The following is a 23,984-nucleotide window of genomic DNA, read 5'->3' as shown; positions in this document are numbered from 1 at the left end:
AAGCTAGGAAGGCACAGAAGAAAGCTGAAAAGTATTTCCGTCACCATCCTATGGTACATAATTTAGATAAATTCAAAATTGTAAATGCTAAAGCATGGCATATGTTTAAGCAAAATTAAACACATGTCTTGGCAAGCTTAAGTTTCAAAAATAAATTCATGTACGCCCATGTCGAAGGTATGGAACATGATTAAAAAAATCAAAGGTAAGGGATCTCAATCTGGTATCCACCATCTTCAAAATGGGACTGTATTAGTAACTGAAAAAAACAGATATTGCTGATAAACTGGGTGAAACTTTGGCTAAACATTCTTCCTCATCCAATTATGTACCTCAATTCTAATAATACCAAAAACAGCAGGAAAAGAAAGCTATTAATTTTAATTCAGATAATGGGGAAGATTACAATGAAATATTCTCTATTCATGAACTACATACTGCCCTCAGACAAGCTCACGATACTGCTACAGGAGCTGATAACATACATTATCAACTTCTGAAGCACTTACCAGAATCATGTTTACAATCACTGTTAAATATTTTCGATGAAATTTGGATGTCAGGACGATTTCCACCTTCTTGGCGTGAAGCCATTGTTGTTCAAGTGCCTAAACAAGGACGTTATCACACCGATCCATCAATTTATCGACTAATTTCATTGACAAACTGCATTTGCAAAACCATGGAACGCATGATAAATAATTGACTAGTTTGGTACTCAGAAACCAATATAATCTCATTACAAATATACAATGTGGTTTCCATAATAACAGAAGTACTATCGATCATTTAGTACGTCTAGAATCATTCGTAAAAAATGCCATAATAAACAAACAACATTAAGTGTCTATCTTTTTCGATCTCGAAAAAGCGTCTGACACTACATGGAAACATGGTATTTTAAAAGATTTACATAATTTTGGATTGCAAGGTTGTTTGCCACAGTTCACATCCCACTTTTTAACAGACCGACAATTTCAAGTCCTCATGGGTTCCACCCTGTCTGATCATTATAATCAAGATCAGGGTGTCCCACAAGGCAGTATTTTGTCTGTCACATTATTCAGCATGAAGATAAATAGTTTTATCTGATCCAATTGACGGATCACTTTTTGTGGATGGCTTTAACATTTCCTGTCATGGTAAAAATATGCATACTGTTGAAAGGCAACTCAAATTATGTTTAAATAAAATTTATAAATGGGTCTCTTGAAAATGGTTTCAAGTTTTCAAAAGCCAAGGCAAACTGCATTCATTTTGGTAGAAAGTATAAGCTGCATAAGGACCCTGATTTAGTTTTGGATGCATGGTGCTCCTACTAAAGATGTAAAAGAGGCCTAGTTTCTTGGTATTATTTTTGACCAGCACATGATCTTTCTGCCACACATAAATTATTTAAAGACTAAATGTCTGAAAGCATTGGATTATTAAAAGTAGTTTCAAATTCAAAATCGGGAGGGGGTCAGAAGACTCTCCTCCAACTGTACGAGTGCTTATCCGCTCTAAACTTGATTACGGCTCCATTACCTATGCTGGAGCATGTAGAAGCAATTTGAAAAAACTTGATTCCATTCATCATCAGGGCCTAAGGCTTTGCCTTGGAGCCTTTAGAACGTCTCAGATTCATAGCCTGTATCTGGAAGTTGATGAACCATCACTTAGACAATGTTGCATTAAGTTATCTTTACAGTACATTTCTAAATTGCATTCTAAAAACTCCAATCCAGCCTTTGGGTTTTTTAATCCCCTCTTTGAAGAACTCTACAATAAAAAATCATCTCTTATTCCACCCCTTGGAATCAGAATAAAACCTCATATTTCTGCTGCTAAAATAAATCTTGAAAATATAGCCCCCACAGAACTTTTGTCTTCTCTGCCATGGCAATTGGTAATGCCAGAGGTGGATTAACTAAATTAAAGAAATCTGAAACAAATCAATTTATTTATCAACAAGAAAATAATGAATTAAGAAACAAATATGATACTTATAAATTTATATATACAGATAGATCTAAGGATGGTGAGTTGTCAGCGCCACCATAATTGGATCCTGGACAATATCTTTAAGACTTCCAGATAACTGTTCCATCCAAGGTCATATTAACAGAATTAGATTACATAAGTAAACAATCCAAACATAAGCAATTTATTATATTTTCAGACTATCTTTCTTGTCTTCAGGCAATTAAAAATCAGTCTTGTAAACATCCACTTTTAATTCAAATTATTGCATTATTAAATGTTCTTGCAACTGGCCAATGCGACATCGTATTTTGTCGGTTACCCAGTCAAGTTGGTATCATCGGTAACACAATGGCCGATGCTGCAGCCTAAATGGTACTCAACAAATCTGTGACACCACCTCAAATTCCATTCAGCGATTATAAACATGTGATCAGATGTTACATCTGAGATCTAATGCAAGTGGGACACCCAGGTAGGTATCAATAAATAACATCAAATTAAACCAACTATCGGTTACACCTCCTTAGGTTGTCAGTCCAGACTTGAAGAGGTCTTAACACGGCTATGCTGTTAGGCCATAGCAGGTATACAAATGAATATTTATTGAAAGGTGAGGATCCTCCATGTTGTGTCCCTTGTGATGAAAGAATCACAATCAAACTATTTCAAATCATCTTCATTTAAGGATCTTTTTAATGCATGTACTTTCAATTCTCATTTAATTATAGTTTTTTTAAAAAGGAAATTGAACTTTTGATAAATTTTGAATTATGTAAATAGCTATATTTTATATTGGTAATGTATGATTTGTTACTTAGATAGTTAGTGGCTATATTGTCATAGCGACTGATTTACAACACCCATTGTCTGAAGAACATTTAATTGCAAAGGCTCATTACCCTGGAGCCATGACATCTATATGCCTTGAAACACTTAATTGCTGTTATTTATAAGATGCTAATCCTAATTGTTAATCCCCATTTTTGTGTACATCGACCGTCTGCCATCCTGCTGATGAATTACTGTTTACATTTATATTTATTACTTACTAAATGTCAGGTGACCTTGGCTATATAAGCCTTGGTCCAGAGAGATTGAAGAAATACGCATCAGTCGGAAAGCGCACGTTAAATCTCCAAAGTAAGTAAGTAAGAAAGAGATTGAAGAAAAAAAGAGAGGTCTTACCCAGGGGTCCGGAAAATTTAAAATCCCAATCGGACATTTGCATTTAGGCCACGCCCCCTTCAAATAGCGTATTTTAGTACGACTTTTCACACACATTACAAGTTTACGTATTCATAATATGATGAATTATGAATTGTTTCAATTTAAATTGTTTAATTTACCGGACAATTAATAACAAATAATATCATTTTAGATTTACATGGAAAAAATACGTTTGTTTCTGTTATCATAACGATCTGTTAACGTAGTGAACGGTCTAATTAATATTCATGAGTTATATTCATGAGTCTGCTCAAGTGTACGCGTTGTAACATTTGGATCGAGACTATTATCCCATATTTGGTTATCACGTGACCTCACGGGAAAAGGGGTTTTTTTAAACTAAAGATTTTTTTAAAAACAAGACAGATATTTTAATCACAAATACTAAAATATCGTTGATAGCAATAGTTATTTGAATACTTTTTTCATCTGTACTTAATTATTGACCATAAAAAAATTGGATATCGATCGTCCGAGAAAGCAAAATGGCGGTCAATCAAGATTCAATATACGACTAGCTACTGAAAACAATAAAATCTGCAAATCCTCATTGTTTGGCAGATCCGCCCGACTGATCTGCATCGGTCGACTGGCTGTCGTCACGCTTTCGCTTCTTGTCTGAGGTTACGTATCGTAGCATTGTGAGGATAATGAGGTACATCGATGATGCAAGGTATTAATGTACAGTTGTAAACACCTTTCACTCAAATTAACAAGATGTTCTCAGTAATTAATCCTCGATTAATCAGTGTCAACTCAGTTTATTGCCTATTACAGTGATTGACAGATTGGACTATCATGTAGGTACGATGTATTTACAGCAATCAAAACAAACAAAGCTTGTCAGTGTAGTTAATCTTCATTGTGTTGCAACTGCAGACAGAATCAGTCCTAACTGTTGATCATGTCCGGTCAAAATTTAAGAATGTCCGGACAATACTTTTTAAAATGTCCGGTAAGCGATATTTTAAAACGGACATTTGAGATTCCCAATCGGACATGTCCGGCGCATATGATGGTTTCCGGACCCCTGGTCTTACCCTTAGCCTAGCTAGGGTTACGCTGGGTGCTCCGGGGCACCCAGACAACAACCACTACCACTATGTGCTGACCTGGCACATAGTGTGTTTCATATGTATATATCTACATGTATAAAGTAAAACTGTATATACCGCAAGCCATCGTCTCCAAGTTGCCACTTCCTACTGAGGACCATACGTCGGCCCCTTGCATATACAAGTATGCAAATTATTCATTAATCAACGTCAGACCACACGCGTTGTTAACATCCTCAAAGGGGATTGAAGTAGCGTAAAATTGTTGTCCCCCCTGAGAGGATATTTAAGGCCACAACATTTATAAATACCTCAGTTTTAAACATAGTCTATTTGTTTAATTTTAACTAATGGCTTCATTGTGTACCATCATCAGCAGCTGAAGGGATGGTGTAAATCCTGATGGGGAACTGTGCAGGTAGCAGAAGTATTGTAAGTCCCCACGGTCCCCAGTAAGGTGGCCGAACTTTGGTTGCTGGTGATCTAAAGCCCATTTTTATATTGTATTGTTGATTGAAAATATATTCTTTTAAATGTTCTCAACTAGTTTTACAATCAAAACTGTGATACTCTAACTATTCTACTGTCCTTCCTGACAGGTTTTTATTCCAATATCAATATATTTGTTATGTCTAAGTTCTGGTCACGATATGGCTGAAATATTGCCAAAGTGACGTAAATTTTAACTCACTCACTCATTATTGCAATAGAGGAGTACTGGCAAAACTTAAGAGTACACTTAGAGTACTGAATGGAATTTAATGGATTAATCTTGTATTTCACCTTATCTATGCACCACAGCATTGTTACTATCATGAAAACAGGTCAATAAACAATAATAAATACTTTTTTCTTTGTACATGTATGTCTGTAGGGTAGTCAGTATGTTTTGGGAAGTAAAATTGAGTATTATGAGCAGAATGTTTTACTTTTACATTATATCCCTTCAGCAAATTCAGGTAAACGAACAGTTGATAACAAACTTGGAGAAAATAAATTTGAACTTTCAGATAAAACATCACTAGACATGATGATTTACCGTTTAAATTGTATTTCCATTTCTACCTGGCATTGATTTATATGCAGCAATTTATGTGTATTTTGTCGTAAACTAATTTTGTGTCATCTAAAGTTCGTTTCAAGGCTGTGGTTGCTGTAAATTACTAGGAGTTGTGATATCTACCGATCCCTTTACACAAGATTTCGCTGAAATTGATTTTATCAATATTGAATGATTTTTTTTTATAAAATTATTAAAATAGGTTACAAACATAAGTCCAGATATATACTCACATGCAAAAGAAACGCAAGTGGGTTTTAAGCAAATAGGTAACAAACACGGAACCATAAATTGATACGAGTTTTAGCGTGTAGTGAAGCCTGATGGTGTTATCAATATTTTTGATCCATGGGACCCATGTGCTTTCTGAATGTTGGTCAAGGTCGGGGACACGGCATCACTGCTCAGCGGTATATCGACCAAGTGATCAGACCCCATGTTGTTCCATTTTTTGCACAACATCAACAACACATTTTCCAGCAGGACAACGCTCGTCCCCATGTTGCCAGAGCTACCATGGCCTTTCTGCAACAACACAACATCTGTGTTCTACCGTGGCCAGCCCTCAGCCCTGATCTGAACCCCATCGAACACTTGTGGGATGAGGTTCAAAGGCGTCTGCACAATGTGCGCCCAGTCCCTACAACTGCCGATGAACTACGCACAGCTGCTCTGGATGTGTGCAGGAGGATCCCTAGGGCCTTCACAAATCGTCTGATCCACTCAACGTACAGGAGATGTGTGGCAGTGATCAATGCTAATGACCAGGTATTGATTGACATTTTGGGTATTGACAAGAAACTGTGTAAGCCCTTAACATTTGAAAAAAACAATTATGTCATCTGCCTTTCAATCCATTAAACTGTCTTCAGTCAATTTTTTGTCAATCTTGCCTATTAGTATTTCTTGTCTTTACTGTTGAAAATAAATAACATGTATACTGCATACTCGACTTGCGTTTCTTTTGCGTGTGAGTATACAATGAACACTTTTTGTACCCAGACAGTGTAATTACTTGATTAATTTGCGTGCTTCAGTACAGATTTGTTGAAATGGTATTTCCTGTTTTACATGCTCACAGTAATATCTTTGCATTGGGGAAAAAACATCAAAACTCTTTATGGTGTCTATAATGTGCATCCCGTTTACACAGCTGTTTAGTGGGAAGAAAATACGCTGCTTGACAACGGAATATATTTTGGGGGGGAAATACGTATATTTATGATTGTTAGACTGTACATACATGCTGTGATGCGAAACTGATACTTTTTCTAAATAATTTCCCACCGTATTGTGCATATTTTTATGCAAGAATATGCTGATACAGCCTTTATCTAGAGCTCTGAGAATTGTTTTGGTATAAATACAGTTTGCAAATATTTTGAAAACATGGAATGGAACTTTTGAATTTGATATTGCAGGAACTTCTGTTTACTTATGGCCAGAGATGTCATCTCCTGATGACTCATGTCAAATCATGGAAAGGGTTAACATGCAGTATTCCGAACTACAGTTACAGGCAGTATGACTTATTCTGTCGAAATAGGATAAACATTTGAACAGCGAGACTTTGCATAGTCTGAGGGAAGTACTGCCATACTCTGATGGCCAACTATTAGACATTCCAGAATGTTCTTTTTTTAAGTTTTCAAATTTTGATTGAGAACTTTTCAAAGTATATTCTGAAATGGAAGTGTTCAGTTTGACCTTTGTGTCATATAGCTTGAGAAAGCTCCTTTTCGATTGGCTGTGTTGAATTCCTGTTAATCATTTCATGTTCACGAAGGGTCGTTCTGACATGACCTGTAATGATCTTTAAGATTATTAACCTCTCCTTCGACATGCACCTTCCACACACACTTAGCTTCACCATAATGGCTGTGCGGTCATATTATAAATATTTTAACCCATTGCTAAACTATTTTTGCATGTATCATTATTGATGTGTTTTCTCGAATTTGAGTTCCTCCACCACAATTTCTTTCCTCAACAATGAGCCAATGATGAATGTCAGAGACTTCATACCTGATGTAGTGGTCAAAATGTCAACTGTTTTCCTTTAAGTTTCTAATATAAAAGGGTATATTCTTTTTTTGTTTCTTTTCAGTTTGCACTTTGTAATATTCCCATTTCATTTAAAGTTCAAAAATTTGTTTTAACTGGTCTTAATTTACCCTTCAATATATGTAACAAGGGGAGGTAAATGCTCTGGGGTCAGGTATTTCAAGCCATGTGGTCTGAGAAGGCACATGTCCAAGTCACCAAGTCAAAATTTATTATCTAAAACAATTTCACAATTTCACACCAAGCCCCAAGCAATTACTGTAAATGCAGTGTTCCATATATTGTGCTAAACTTTGAGTAATTCTCTGGTGTATAGAACTGATAATTGTTTCACCATGTGTGTGTTAGTTCACCTGTTGCAGCTCACCTTACCAAACTTGCCCATCAAGTTCAAATGTCAAGATCAAATCAAGAAACATTTAACAAAATTTTGGATTAATTCATGACAAAATCTTTTTATTTTCCATACATTTATGATTCTCTAATTATTTAACTCATTAGTTTTCATGGTTGTATCAATTACAGTAGACCATGTGTAATCAGACACTGCTTGGGACCGAGGGGAAATGTCAGATTTGAGTTTCATGACTGATATGATAAAACAGGGGGCAGTCCTGGAATCAAAACTTTTTGTCGGATTACACACAGTCTACTGTACTTTCGATTAGAGTAAGTTGGGTTTGATGCCCTTTTGAACAATATTCCAATTTTACCATGGCATGTGAGCTTGATGTGGAAGGAAAGCCCGAAGTGATGCACGTTTACCACTTTGGTGAAACCCTCAAGCACAGGTATCGCGTTGATAAACCTTGAAACATATATGGGGCGAACCAGGATTTCAACCCTCAATCACAGGTTTCTGGCATGCCCATAGGACACAATTTGGCACAGTGAATTGTGGCGCCTTAGACAACTGGGCTACCTGTGCCCCCAGTTTCATTAAGAAAGGATTGGCAGTATGATATGGAAACTTTATATTTGCAACACTGGCTAAACTTGCAACGAGTAATGTTCTCACATGTGATTGGATGACATTGTATGTAAAGGTCACTCAGTGTGAGGGTTGAGTGTTAAAAAAATAAACCTTGTGTTTAAGATTACTAAGTTTACACGATGGTGAGGTCTCAATTACATCAAGGTCTAGATCACTGGAGGTAAAATTATGAAACATGGTTCAAATTTCATGTAATTTTAGATTATTTCATGAAAATCAGTGCATTTTCCAATCATATGAGATAGACTTGTACTGTACTGCTCATGTGTTTTCTAAACCAGAAGTGATGTCTTTGAAATGCTCATGACTTTGTTTTAAGCATATCTAGAAGAATGGGATTTTCATTTTTGGAGTTTTACAGCATTGGACATGTGTTTTGTTGGTTGGTTTGTTGTTTAACGCCGCACTCAGCAATATTCCAGCTATATGACGGCGGTCTTTAAATAATCGAGTCTGGACCAGACAATCCAGTGATTAATATCATGAGCATCGATCCACGCAATTGGGATCGATGACATGCATCAACCAAGTCAGCGAGCCTGACCACCCGATCCTGTTAGTCGCCTTTTACGACAAGCATAGTCGCCTTTTACGGCAAGCATGGGTTGCTGAAGATCTATTCTACCCCGGATCTTCACGGGTTGCATGTGTTTTGTACAAATAGAAGTGATGTAATTAAACCGGAAGTGCTTATGACTTTGTTATTAATATAGCTAGAGGCTAAGACTTTCTGTTTCATAGTACAGTACCCCCCTTTCCCAGAATCTACCCCCGGGGGTATACTCTGGGAGTTCCAAGAATCTACCACGGGGTATAATCTTGGAGCTCCCAGAATCTACCCTGGGTTATAACTTATAATCTAGGAGCTCCAAGAATCTACTGCAGCCCTGTTTGATTTAAGCATTTTTATTTCATGAATGTACATGAAGTTTTCTTTCGGGGGATGCATCAAACTCAGTCTTGATCTCTCCTGGTCAATTGCTGTAACAACATTGTCATCTGATAAAGTTAACATAAATGCCTTTTTAGTACACATCTATTTAGTTTTAAAACATGCATATCCTGTTATTTAAATTGAGAAGACAAAGGTAGGAGCACCAGTAATCATAATTAAAGAAATCTCACATGTGAGATGAGAATGTGACTCATTTGAATAGGTTATACACATGTATATATATAAATGCAAAGGTACAGATTTTATCCACTTTGAATTATGGATGATCAAGTTTATGACGACGTCTTGAGGTACCTGACCAAATCTGACCACAGCTATCCAGAGGAGATCTACAAGCTCAAGGGTGATCTTCGTACCAATACCAAGTTCAGACAAGTTGCCAAGCCTTACACAGCACAGAATGGAACCTTGTTCCACCACGCTAAGGAAATGTTGCCAAAGCAAAGTGAGTGAGTGAGTGAGTTGGGTTTAACGCCGCTTTTAACAATTTTCCAGTTATATCACGGCGTGTCAGCTTAATGTGGGGGGAAAGCCCGAAGTGATGCAGGTCTAAGACGTTTACCACTTCGGTGAAACCCACGAGCACGGGTATGGTGCTGACAAACCTAGAAACATAATTGGGGCGAACCGGGATTCGAACCCACAATCATAGGTTTCCGGCGTGACCAAGGGACGCAACTCTGCACAGCGAATCGCGGCGCCTTAGACGACTGGGCCACCCGTGCCCCCTTACACAGCAAAGACTTAAGGGAGTACTGGAGGCCTGTCATGACAACCCAACCACTTGTGGTCACTTTGCTACAGAGAGGACCTATCAGAAAATTGCAGCAAAGTATTAATGGAAAGGTAATTACTTTCAGAAATGTGTCAGCCTTTTTTTTCAATATTTTTAAATGCATCGGAATTCCATATATCCTAAATATGATTGAGTTAAACCCAAGTATTTTCTAGAGCTCCACCTAGAATCTACCCTGAATTATGTATCAGAGGTGGTCCCATAATCAAAACAGACCTGTTCTGGTTGGCTGAAATGGAATAAATTAAATTGGATTTAGATGTTATTGTGTGTGCTTGTGAGATTGTGCATGTGACCATATATTCTTGCATCATTTTAGATTTGTTGATTTTTGTCTGAGAATAAGATATGTGTCCCTTTTTCAGGAATGAAGAAAGACATTGAGTCCTATTGCAAGGCCTGTGAGACATGTGTGAAGTTCAATCCCAAAATAACAACTGATGGCCCACCACTCCACTCCATGCCTGTGCCAGAAGAAGTTTGGAGCCAGATCAGTATAGACTTGATGGGACCATTTCAGATGACACAACGAGGGAATCGCTACATTGTTGCTGTCACCGATCACTTCTCCAAGTGGACTGAAGCAGATGCGTATCCTGATAAGTCTGCAGATTCTGTGGCTGACTTCCTGTACAAGACCGTGTGCAGACTTGGCTGCTTTGACATTTTGATCAGTGATCAAGGTAGAGAATTCATCAACACTATAATTGACAATCTTATGACCAAGCTGGGAACTGAGCACAGAGTCAGTTCAACATACCATCCTAAGACCAATGGACAACGAAAGCAAGACAACAGGACCCTTAAGAATGCCCTCTCAAAGCTTGTCAACGACCGTGGAGACAACTGGGATGTTTTTATACCTGGAGTTCTGTTTGCCCACCATACATCTGTACATGCATCAACCAAGATGACACCATTTGAATGCATGTACATCAGAAAGGCAAAACTACCGATGGACATTAAGGATTCTCCAACACCAAAAGAAGATGTGATCAGTGATGATTTTCTCCAAGCCATGCAGAACCTGCGACAAAACATCACATCAAAAGTCAGCAACAATATTACAAAGGCCAAGAAGATTCAGAAAGAACAACATGACAAGCTACACAACAGTCATCATGAGTTGGAGCTAGGGACAAGAGTCTACCTGAAGAATTCATGTCGAATCAACAGAATTGGAGCTAAGCTTGAGCCAAGGTTCCTTGGACCATTTGGAGTTCATCAAGTGTTTGGCAAGGGACGTGTTAAGTTGAAGAGTTTGAAGAGTGGTCAAGTGCTTTGCAACACATACCATGGATCAAATTTGAAAATACACACTCCACATGACGTCTTCCCCACCAACCATACCAGTCCTACTAGTCGATCCAGCTGCACCAGGCCTACCACCAGATCTACCAAGACTACCAGTTCAACCAGTCCTAGCTGTCACACCAGCCACACCAGTTCAAAAAGCTCTGTCAGCCCTACTGTTCCACACCACACCAGGTTTATGAGTTCTACCATCCGTACCAGTCCCATCAAGTCCAAGAAGCCCAGCACCACAACCAGCAACCCCCCCAAGAGGCCACATTGCAGCTTCCAGCCAATGACCATTCTGAGAAGAAGAGAACTTTGTAAACAGTTACATTTACCTTCATTTAAGTCTGTTTATTTTGGAAGAGAGAAAGAATTTGAGCCACCAAAAAGACAACACAAGACCAAAGGTGATGGAAACTGCTTCTTCCGTGCCATTAGTTATTTCCTAACTGGTCAGGAGACGTTCCACTTACCCCTGAGAGATGCTGTTGTACAACACATGTGTAAGAAAGGGGAAAAGCTAGAAAATTACCTTCAGCAGAATGTGACGAAATACTTAGATTCGTCAAGAATGGCCGAAAATGGAGTCTGGGCAACGGATGCAGAGATTATGGCCACTGCTTCTCTTCTGCAAACTGACATTGTTGTCTATACCCATTATGGAAAGGAGCTGAAATGGCTATGCTACCCAGCATCATTCACGCTTGAGAAGCTGTCCATTGGTGCAGTGTATCTGACCAACCTCCATGAACACTTTGACGTTGTAATAAATGTCCAGTGACACTGAAATAATTCAAGGAATCTATGGATATTGGTTTTCAGAATAAATTGCTCTCATATTTTATGTTAGTTTTCTCTATTTGTTATTGATAATAATATAAAAACCCTGACTAAGACAATGACAATTGCTTTGGGAAATTTATTACATCCATCTGACTATATTTAGAAGAATAAGAATGTAAATGGACAAATAATTAGATGGTTTTGATAATGTGATGTCTTCTATAGTCAGAATATATTCTTGATACTGTGATACATGCCTCCCCAAACAAAGGTACTTACAGACACAAGTGAATACTTATAATTGGTTTCAAAATGATTTTATATGCAATCAAAAGTAGGTAGGTCTATTCACAAAGCATATTAAAGCTTATTCAATAAGTGTAAGACATTTCCTCACACAATTCTCAACACCAACTTTCGAACTTACAAATTGATGATGACTACAATGAGTTTAAGACAATGTGATTTGTAAGATATTTTTTTATTAGTTTAAACAATATTTATTTCTTCTTTGCATGTATAAAACAACATTTTGAATTTTTGGATTCGATAACAAATTATAACCGGGATAGATTTTGGCAACTCCCAGATTATACCCCCTGGGGGTAGATTCTGGGAAAGGGGGGTTGATTTGGGGATATGAATGTTTTAAGACTACTAAGATGTGTACTGAATAGGCATTTATGTAAGCTTAATCAGATGACAATGTTGTTACAGCAATTGACCAGGAGAGATCAAGACTGAGTTAGATGCATCCCCCAAAAGAAAACTTCAAGTACATTCATGAAATAAAAATGCTTAAATCAAACAGGGCTGCAGTAGATTCTTGGAGCTCCTAGATTATAGTTATAACCCAGGGTAGATTCTGGGAGGAGCTCCCAGATTACACCCTGTGGTAGATTCTGGGAACTCCCAGATTATTTCCCCTGGGGGTAGATTCTGGGAAGTCCCAAAAATCTACCCCGGGATAAATTCTGGGAGATCCCAGAATCTACCCGGGTACACTCTGAAGGGAGGTAGATTTTGGGTCCTTGGCATTCCTTGTTTTTACCCCACTCAGAAACAGTTTACTGACATTGAGCTAACTAGTCCTTGTTTTATCCTCTTAATGCAGAGTGCCAGGTAGGGTACCAAACCAAACACTCTATCAACAACACCACAGGGGTTGTCTTAACATTCTATTGAAATGTTATGTGATGTCACAAAGCCAGAAGTGCTTGTGTAGATTTCAGTAGATAGATGTGCCTCCATGAAGACATTGTATGGGAGAAAATAAAGCGCCCTTCCTTTTACACAGTGACCTTTACTTGTAACATACTTTACTTGTTCCTTATTCGTAACATTTGACCATTATTGTGTATGTTTGTCCTTTATTTCAACTTTGTATTATTTTACCAAATGGCCACCCATGCTGAAGAGGCTGTATCAGCAAGATCATGAGATGCATCATTCTCTTCTGAAATATTATGTGACATTTCCTCACACTTGTTTGAGTTGAATATAACTTTTTATTTTCATCTGTATCAGCAAGATCATGAGATGCATCATTCTCTTCTGAAATCTTATGTGAGACCTGAAATTACTTTCTTAAGACAGAAGGAACCAAATATCAAACACTACAACCTGTAAACAATCAGTTTTGATCCCTGACACACAAATTAAACCCTTAATGACATATCAGCTAAGACAAATTGAGACAAACGGTGTTAAACTGCCCAAAAGTAAAGTATCTATGAGTGGAATGTGATGCTATCAGTCAGGTGCCAGATTTATTTCTGTTTCTGGCCCCTCTGTGGGGGACTTCTTGGTCACTTCATGTGGGAAAATGGGGACTGTCTTTTATAAAATTAAAAACATGTTTATAGTTGTAGCTCCTCCTATTTTAAGGTGGAATTAGGAAGCTTAGTGATCAGTGATTGCAGGAAAGATAGCAAATGGCCCCTCCTCCCCTTAAGACAGATGGAACCCATACTTATGTGAATGACTTTTACCCTGTGAGAGAATATTTTGAGGTCATGTGACTTCCACAAACATGTTATCACAGCCTATACAGTGTATGGACAGGTCTCATTTTTGTATTATTTTGATAAATAGACAGACCCGGTATGTAGACATGGGAAATATATGAAAGCAAAACATATTTGTATAGGATTTACAAAAAAACCCATTTGTATGAGGTAGGTGCAAAGCCCAGGATTTGTCGCTTCCTGTGACAGGGGTTGTGACGTCACAATGGGGGGTTGTGACGTCACAATGGGGCTTTTTGCAGTGAATCTATTCATTACCTGTGTGGAACCAAGGCTTGCTTTCCATCTATAAGCAGTAACATGGGCTGAGCTCACACACTGTAAACACAAGTGCAAATGTACCCAGACATGCCTGAGACGTTACGGAAATAAACAGAAAGGGTTGAATAATAGAGAGACACTTATGAAGGTTATGGTAGACATGGTGTCTTGCAACTGTAGTCTATGGACACTTACGAGTGATCCTGATTCCATTTGGCAGATTCCATTTCCACTTCCATAACCTACAATGAATGACAGGGCATTTAATAATAATATTTTGGATGATTTTCTGACAGAAAAGTGTGAGAGGGAACACTAAGGATAATGTGGATCGTATTAAGGAAAGAGGAAGGTATGGCTACATTGATACCATGTGGGTTAATCGGTCTTTGAATCATGTATTCAACAAATGTAGTGAGTGAGAGTGGCTTGCATGGAAGTTCCATGACAGTTTCCAGTAGCCAAAATATTGGTCACTAATCCTTTTTATCCTACTCTCTCACCATTTATATGGGAAGAAAACATGCAACTGAAAAGTTAATAGCAACTACCCTAAATTGATGAGCGATTTTTGTTTTTATGCTTCAAAACCACACTCTGACTCCTTTGCTTTATAATGCACAGGAAGGCGGTACAACCCCATTAGACCGACCACCTGCACAGCTCTTACCCATTTATGTTATTACAGACTCAAGTCTTCAAATCTAATTTGTTGCAAAAGATGTCCGATGATATATAGTGTTCAAACCAGTGACATTTGGATTTGTACAGTAACATAAATAAGTTCCAAATAAACTGCAATCCTGTGTATAATAATGACATAAAAAAATAAAAAAAATAATATATGTGTATTTGTTTCCATTTGTAATCTCTTTAGCCCCATGAATTAAGCTGAAACCGAAAAAATAAAATATAATAAAAATAAAAATGCTTTCATTAACTAGTGTTTGCTGTTATGTATGCTACCACAGGCTATATTTATTAAACAAATATTGAAAACTCTTAAATTGCTAATTCAGTGACATGGTGTGTAGAGATGACAGATCACTGAGAGGAGCTTATGTACACTCAATGACCCTCAGCAACCTTGTCATTTGGCTGATGTCACGGGGCATTTTTTCACCGGTGTAACTTGTAACAAATATCATAGGGTATTGTGATGTGTTGTAAACTTTGAAGGGCCCTGTTACATATTATACTATATCAAATTATTTATTTACTTCATGATCAAAGAATACAGTTTGTTATGTATATTATATTTTCTTTAATAAGAAATAGTTCAGTTGGGAAAGATAATGGACCTTCTAAACGTTAAGAAAAAAATGCTGATTTGCATAGATTGCATAGAATGATGCTAATGATGTCAATCATGATGTCTATTGTCTGGTCTAGACTTGATTATTTACAGACTGCCACCATATAGCTGAAATTATAGTGCTGAAAGCCAAATTAAACAACAAACTTAAAGGCTAGAGGTGTAGTCTTTTCTTTTTCTAACTTTACAAAATAAATATGATTCTTATTTTTATTTATGACCAGTCCTGTAACCTGCCTTGAAAAGATAACAAAATAGAACAGGTATACCTTGAAGCCAGGCATTAACATGGTGCCAAAATGCTGTCAGTGACTTTTTTTCTATGTTTAGATTTTAGATAATTTTTACGAAAAACTTCTACCTCAATTACGTATCTGCCATAAATCCTGTATTTTGGCTTCAATCACACTAACTAAAATGTTCAGATTGTCAACAGACGTCCTCTTCACTGTCAATTACACTTAACTAGTTGTCGCCAGTCTGTAACTACCCAAGCCATGACGTCATAATGGGGGCACCCTCACATTTTTCCTGTGTGTGCTATTGTCAACACCTACTATAGTAGTAGTGACAATCTAGATCCATGGGCCATGGTGTGGCTCCCGGTATCCATGGAAAGGCGGTCCAAGGCAACCAAGCCAGCCAGCCATACCAGCCAGATGCCAAATGGCCCCATAGGCCTGCCTCCCACAGCATTCTCACCGACTGATAAGCCATCCAGCCAGCCAACTGTGAAGAAACCGTATGGATGCCGCATGGACTATATGGGCCAGCCACCAACGGCTACCCAGCCTACCAACCACAGTTTACCATTTGACCATCTGACGGGACCCAAGACAGTCACATAGACTCCATGGGATTGCCCAGCCAGTCTTCCAGCCGAAAGGACAGCCACGGCATGACTACCGTTATGCACAGGCTACAAGTCCACGGAGACATATCATACCTGAATCATGGTCACCGGAGGATGACAAGCCCTACAGGGCGGAATCTGAGGGATACGGTTATCCTACCCCCACGGGAGATTCCCAAGGCTACTCAGAGCTGGAATCAGAGGGTTTGGAGGAGATTGACCCGAACGAGATTACAGCGAAGGCTACACTTTTGTGGAACTTATTGAAGAGCTTTACCCCCTTATGCCTATACTTTGGACACATGTGACAGAGGATTCACCACCCCAGATGCCGGAATATGGGGGATGGTATGTACCTGCTCCATCTCAGCATATTCAACAGATATTTCCTTGGCCCAGCTACTCGGGCAAGGTCGTGGACTAATCGATGGATAACATCAATGGACTCAAGCACGATTCATGTCTACCTCTTCCAACTATGAAACGAAAGTTCTACAAGATGCACAATGCTACATTTCTGGAGTTCCAACACTTGGTTGAGGATTTACTATCATCCCAAGTCTGGACTTCCTCACAGTTACTGAGACTACAGCGACAATCTTATCACAGATTAGGTCAAGGGCTGTATCTAGCCAGACCAAGAACTTCATGATGTCGCAAACGATATCAGCGACCACAACTTTCAACAGGATGCTCAGAAATGTGAGAGATGAAGTCAAGCAAGATACAGCCGAGCATTTCCAGACTTTAACCACCATAGACCTTGTTGTGAGAGCTCATGGGTCATCACAGTCTCACAAGCATGACTTATGGTACCATAAGTCATCTGCGTCCAAACAGCCTCCCAAGAAGAAGTATGTCATCTCCGGGAAGGATTCATTCCAACCAAGGCGGAGGTACAAAGCCACAATACGCAGGAAACTTTTCGCCAGGATACCAGGAAGTCTATGGATTGCGATTTACGTATACCATCTTTCAATGTTATGCTGACTCCGGGCCCAGTGGGAGGGTGCCTTCTGTCATATGACGAAAACTGGAAGCAAGTTACACCCGACCACTGGATTCTAGACGTCATGGCTCATGGTTACAAGCTACACTTCAGGAAACATAAATGCTGTGGGTGCCAAGTTAGCAGCTGCAGAATTCACTGTAAGGAAACCACTAAAGAAGCGAGCCATTCGGGAACTAAAGGAGTCCACCAACACCAAAGTTTTTTACTCCCAAGTCTTTTTAGTCCCAAAGTGGGACAAAACCGAGATGAGGATGAGAATAGATATAAAGATCCTCAACAAGAGATATCTGGTGCCGCCTCCAAAATTCCAGAAGGAATCCATACGGAAGTAGCGGTCGACGAAGAAGGGTGGCTTATCAGCCTAGATCTTACAGATGCATATCTTCACGTCCAGATACACCCATCATCTCAGAAATATCTACGCTTTGCAATCAATGGCCGATGCCACAAATTTCAAGTCCTACCATTCAGGATAGCAATAGCACCTTGGCTATTCACCAGAATTACAGCGCCAGTAATCAAGTTCTCCCATCTTCAGCTAGTTCGAATCTATGGTTATCTGGACGACTTCTTAGCGGCAGACCAAGGGAAAAACCAGCTACATCAGAACATGATATTCTTGGTCCAGCTTATGACTTAACTAGGTTTCCTAGTCAACCCAGCCAAGTCAGAGATCACTCCAGTCCAAGACATTATATACATGGGAGCAAGATTCCAGCTAGACCGGGGATATCTATTTTTCCAGAAGACTGATTCGACAAGACTATAAAGATGATCCAATCAATCTCAAGTCAACCCAGCAAGTCGCTGAGGTGGTGGATGTCTCTGCAAGGCAACTTAACATCTCTACAGGATAAGACCTTCAGAGGAAGACTGATGCTAGGTCCTCTACAGACATGGGTCAACTCTATACGATCGAAGGACCTAGAATTCCAGTCTCAGTTACCTCCCACTTTGCTACAAGACCTCTATTGGTGGAATCACAGAGAACATGTGATGAGTGGCATCCCTCTGACTTATCCGACGCCAGAACATCATCTATTCACAGACGCGTCAGATTTGGGATGGGGAGCTCATATGGACGATCTCACAGTACAGGGATTGTGGAACACAAAGGAGAAAAACCTTCATATCAACTGCAAGGAAATGAAAGCCATATATTACACCATCCTGGAATGGAGAACACAACTTCATCTATCATCGGTTCTCATAGCCACGGACAACATCACAGTAGTGGCATATATTCTGAAGCAGGGAGGAACCAGATCCAACTCCCCGATGATGGAGTCTACACAATTGTTTGCCTTGGCAGACTCCTTCAACTGCTGGATGGAAGCGAGACATACATCCGGGAAACTGAACATACTGGACGACAGTCTTTCATGTTGGGGGAGAATAGTGGCAACAGAATGGACATTACATCCTCAGATCTTCACCTGGATAACCAAGATATGGGACATACCACATCTAGATCCATTCGCCACCTGCCAGAACAACCTACTTCCAGTTTATGTCAGTCCAGTTCCCGACCCAAGAGCTCACCAGATCGACACTCTTTCGATGGATTGAACGACTATTCGGCTATGCATTCCAACCATGTTCTCTCCTAGACAAAGTCATCCACAAGGTGGAGAAGACAGATTGCATAATAATACTGATAGCCCCAGTATGGTCAAGCAGGGCATGGGTCCCCAGACTATTAAAGCTACTAATGGAGGAATCCAGACAGTTACCACTTCGTCGAGATCTGCTACAACAGCCCAGGTCCAGCATATTCCATGAAAATCTGCCAAGCCTACATCTTACCACCTGGAAGTTATCGTGCAGAAGATCAAACATCCGGATACTCTGAGCTTGCCTCATGGCGACCTTCATCCTCCCTTTTATATGACAACAGATGGGACAAGTTTGTCCAGTGGAGAAGACGAGTAGGGATTGTTGATAATGCTGTATCAATCCCTATGATAGTGGACTTCGTTCTTCATCTATGTCAAGACAATAAATTCAGACACGGTATAATAAAGGTTACAGATCACCCCTTCATTTTGTACTTCAACATGATTGATTGTCTATCAGGAACCATTCCATCCTCAACAGAATAATCAAATCCTTTCTGCTAGAAGATATTAGGACCCCTCGTATCTTCCCCAAGTGGAATCTATCTGTGGTATTATTGGCACTGTTAATGGAACCTTATGAACCCATTGCGAAGGCTACCCTACTTCAAAAAGCCAGGAAAACATTGTTTCTGCTAGCCATGGCTACAGCAGCAAGAGTTACATGCCTTAGAGTATTCTAGTCTTACCCATGATTATTTTGGACTTCTATAACTGTAAGATCATTCGCAGAATTCGTAGCCAAGAACCGATCTACCACAATGGGACCATTTGGTCATAGACACTGTACAATCCTGACATTAGGACCAACAGTGGATCAACCAGACAGACTCTTATGTCCCATCAGAACTCTCAAGCTCTATCTCTTGGCTACAGACCCACATCGACGCCATCCAAGGAGACTCTTTCTATCCTGTAAGACCAACTCGAACAAAGATATCACAAAGGATACTTTAGCAGGATTGATGAAGGCTACATTTGCACAAACCTATACACAGGCTCAGAATTCCACGCCACGCCTCGGATCCTGCTCAGCTCACAAAATAAGAGCCCTAGCCATGAGTCTAGTCATAGACTACAGTTTCAGTAGAACAAGTAGTTTCCAGCTCTCAGTGGGCCTCACAAAACAGCTTCACCAACTGTTACTTATATGACATGGAGCCAGACCTAGAGGGCATGTATTCCCTTGGTCCTGTGGTCGCAGCGAAAACTATCGTTGGGGGGCACGAGCAGTATCAGAGGGTAAGTACACCCTTTATTACTCTGCTTATTAGGTGTAAGATGGATTAGAATCACCTTAAATGTAATCTATCACCATTAACTGGAAGTGACATCATTACCGGAAATAGCTAAACAAAGTCCTTCTAACCAGGAAATGACGTCTTGGGGGTAAAAATAGACCTAAAGAGACGTCATTACCAAAAAGGGGGAGTGACGTCATAATCGGAAGTGACATCAGAACCGGTATTATAGGTCACGAATCCAAGTTTATTATGATAATTAAAACTAGTGATAATATCACATATTTGACTTATTTTGACATAGTTTCTGGTTTTTAAGTCCTCAAGGGGAAATTCAGAGGAAATTATTTCAGTAGGATTAGGATCAGTTAATTATGGTTTTTCGGACCTGTGAAGATTCCGGGGTAGAATAGATGTTCAGCAACCCATGCTTGCCGTAAAAGGTGACTATGCTTGTAGTAAAAGGCGACTAACGGGATCGGGTGCACGTGGTCAGGCTCGCTGACTTGGTTGATGCATGTCATCGATCCCAATTGCGTGGGTCGATGCTCGTGATATCAATCACTGGATTGTCTGGTCCAGACTCGATTATTTACAGACCGCCGTCATATAGCTGGAATATTGCTGAGTGCGGCGTTAAACAACAAACCAACCAACCAACCATTATGGTTTTCCAGAAGAGGATTGCTGTCAAATACACAGGGAGTTACTAGAGGCAGATCCCATCAGGGTCCCTCTGGTATATTCTGGCAGATATGTAATAGAGGTAGAATTTTCTTAAGAATTATCGAACAATAGTTATCATTGTTAATAATTCTAAGAATACTACCTCTATTTCATACAAATTTCTTACTCCCACCTCCCCAATTCATCTTCCTCTAGTAGGAGATGAGGGAAAAAAGTGAGGTTATGACATCATGGCATGGGTAGTTATGAGACTACTTGGCAACAACTAGTTTTAATTGACAGTGAAGAGGATGTTTGTTGAAAATCTGAAAATGTTAGTTAGTTTGATTGAAGCCAAAATACAGGATATATGTCAGATAAGTAAAAGAGGTAGTATTCTTAAAATTATTAACAATTATTGACAACAATTGTTCAATGATCAAATGTACATGTTACTATAGAAATACAGGGAAATCAGTCACTTGTTTACAGTTTAAAATTACATTGAATACTTTTAACTAGTCTAATCATTTAGAATATATACTTCAACCATATATGGATGGAAAAAAACATCTATCGAAAGTTAGTTTCCATATTTTAGAAGATGGATAAAAAAAATCCCTCAATATGCAGTGGCATTTCATTGACATCATACAGTGTCATGTAACAAGGTTATGTGTACACTGTAGTGATGTCAACATACCGTATTTTCTTTAGTATAGTGCGCACCCATGTATAATGCGCACCCCCCTCTAGCAGATTCAGTATTTTGGAAAAAAGAATGTGAATGTCAAGTGCAAAAAAAAATTACACCGTATCTACTCCTTCAGTGAATTCCAGTAAACGAACAAATTCGAAATTACCTTGTGTAAACTAAGCCGGAAACAGCAATCAGCTGTACACAGGTTTTCTTGGAATCTACCGGTGATTTGGTCAAGACACAGCCAATGATATAACTTTACAGGATTTTAATACAAAAGATCGGCAAAAATTGTATCTGAAACTTTTTTTTATATAACAGGAATAATATATCCCAATATCTTGTTAATTTAGTTGCAGCTTTTACTAAACATATTTTAAATAATAATAACTCTAAGCGAAGCAGCTGATCGCTATTGCCGGTTATTATTTTTCACATGGAACCAGTCTGACCAGTCACCGTCAAGGCTCCCGCGCACGTGATCGCATGATCGCGAGAACTACGTGTTGACATAGAATTGTAAAACTATAACAAATATGACTTTTAACGAGTCAAAGTATGGCATTTATGATATATGTATCCATTCTCTGTTAACTAATGTTCGTTTCAAGGCGTCAATAGCGGTAATCTGACCGTGGTTGCTGTTAATAATGGTGAATTGTGCGATCTTCCGATCACTTCACACACGATTTGGCCGAAATGAATTAAAACAATGTTAAAAGGAATTTTAAATAAAATTAATGAAATAAGTTACATACATAAGTCCAGATATACAAAGAACACTTTTTATAGCCAGACAGTGTAATTACCATGGTATTTCCGGTGTTACGTGTTCACAGTAATATCTTTCCATGGGGAAAAAAACATCAAAATTCATCACAGCCTTTACACAGCTGTGTTTTTTTTTAAAAAAAGTGTGCACTATACTCAAGAAAATACAGTACCCTTTTCTCATAAGCATGACGAGACCTGCCATAAAATGAAACTAATGATCTGTTAGTTTGAAATATTATGCAATATCTTTGACAGTTTTGATTTTCAGACGATATATGATATATGATTGTGAGACTGACAACCCACAACAATTAGAGTTGCACCATGAATGCAAAATCATACCAGCAGACATTATAAGTCTACAAACATTTTCCACAAATGCCATTTACTATCGCCCCGAAGATTACTTTCAATTTTCTTGTATATTTTCAGTCACAATTGGAAGGACTCCCTAAAGTAATTGCCCAAAACCTTATTGCCCACCAGCAAGAGCAGCAGGACCAACGATATTTACCTGCAGATTGTGGGCCTACTGTCCGTCGTTTTTCACCACCATCTCGAAGAAGGCGACATTTCCCTGTACCCCTCAACAATTCTTCCAGTCAGATATAGTCCAAAATGAAAATTGCTATCAAAGAACATTTCTGTATGGCAAGAAGAATGGACTGAAGATTGGGGAAGTAAAGAGGTTTGACATTCCTGTGAAAGTGAAATTGTCATACAACATCTGTCTGCTCTGCCTCTTATTGCAGGTAGAAGTCAGGAATTACAGGCACTGTTATGTGTGTTAAGTTTTGCAGACCCTCCATTTCCATACCATGCTCTCTCAGTGCCATTCCACCATGCAAAAAACAACAACCCAAAAGCCATGTGAATATTTTATCGCCACAATATCTAATGGCTAAAATTCCTTGGTGGAACATGAAACTGTAAAAGCAGACTAGTAAACAATTTGCCAAAAGTACCTTCTCAACTTCCAAACCATGTTGTCTCTAATTGACAACCCATCTCAGTTAAGGCTGTACACTCACGTAAGGAACAGAAACATAAACAGTTGTGTGATTATCAGATATGTATAATAATGTTTACTTTTATGATATAAAGTACATGTCACTGATGTCTCTTTGTCTGTCCATTTTGGCGTTTGGAATTGTTAATTTACTGCAACACCATTTGTGTTTTTTATGGATTCCAATTGTAGGGATGTCGTCTAACCCAAAACTCTTGTGAATTGTTTTTGTGATTACTGATGGCCAGGAGAACTACAGTCCCAGCATTTTCCAATGAACTGTTGGACTGGCATTTTTAAAAGTTGGTAAGT

The 23,984-nt window shown here is 38.9% G+C and overlaps 1 protein-coding gene across 5 annotated transcripts in view; it reads left to right on the top strand.

Annotated features, from left to right (window-relative positions):
* Positions 1 to 23,780, top strand: part of LOC124136479 (small conductance calcium-activated potassium channel protein-like) — a 444,627-nt gene extending 420,847 nt beyond the window's left edge. For all 5 annotated transcript variants that reach the window (XM_046502402.2, XM_046502399.2, XM_046502403.2 and 2 more), the window contains one exon: positions 23,096 to 23,780. In XM_046502402.2, coding sequence (XP_046358358.1) covers positions 23,096 to 23,275 — 180 coding nt within the window. In that variant the 3' untranslated portion in view covers positions 23,276 to 23,780. The remainder of the gene's footprint in view (positions 1 to 23,095) is intronic.
* The last annotated feature ends 204 nt before the right edge of the window (positions 23,781 to 23,984 follow it).

Source organism: Haliotis rufescens, unplaced genomic scaffold (genome assembly GCF_023055435.1).
Source record: "Haliotis rufescens isolate VD_foot unplaced genomic scaffold, xgHalRufe1.0.p SCAF_1, whole genome shotgun sequence".
Classification (NCBI taxonomy): domain Eukaryota; kingdom Metazoa; phylum Mollusca; class Gastropoda; order Lepetellida; family Haliotidae; genus Haliotis; species Haliotis rufescens.
This window is presented reverse-complemented; position numbering and strand designations above follow the sequence as displayed.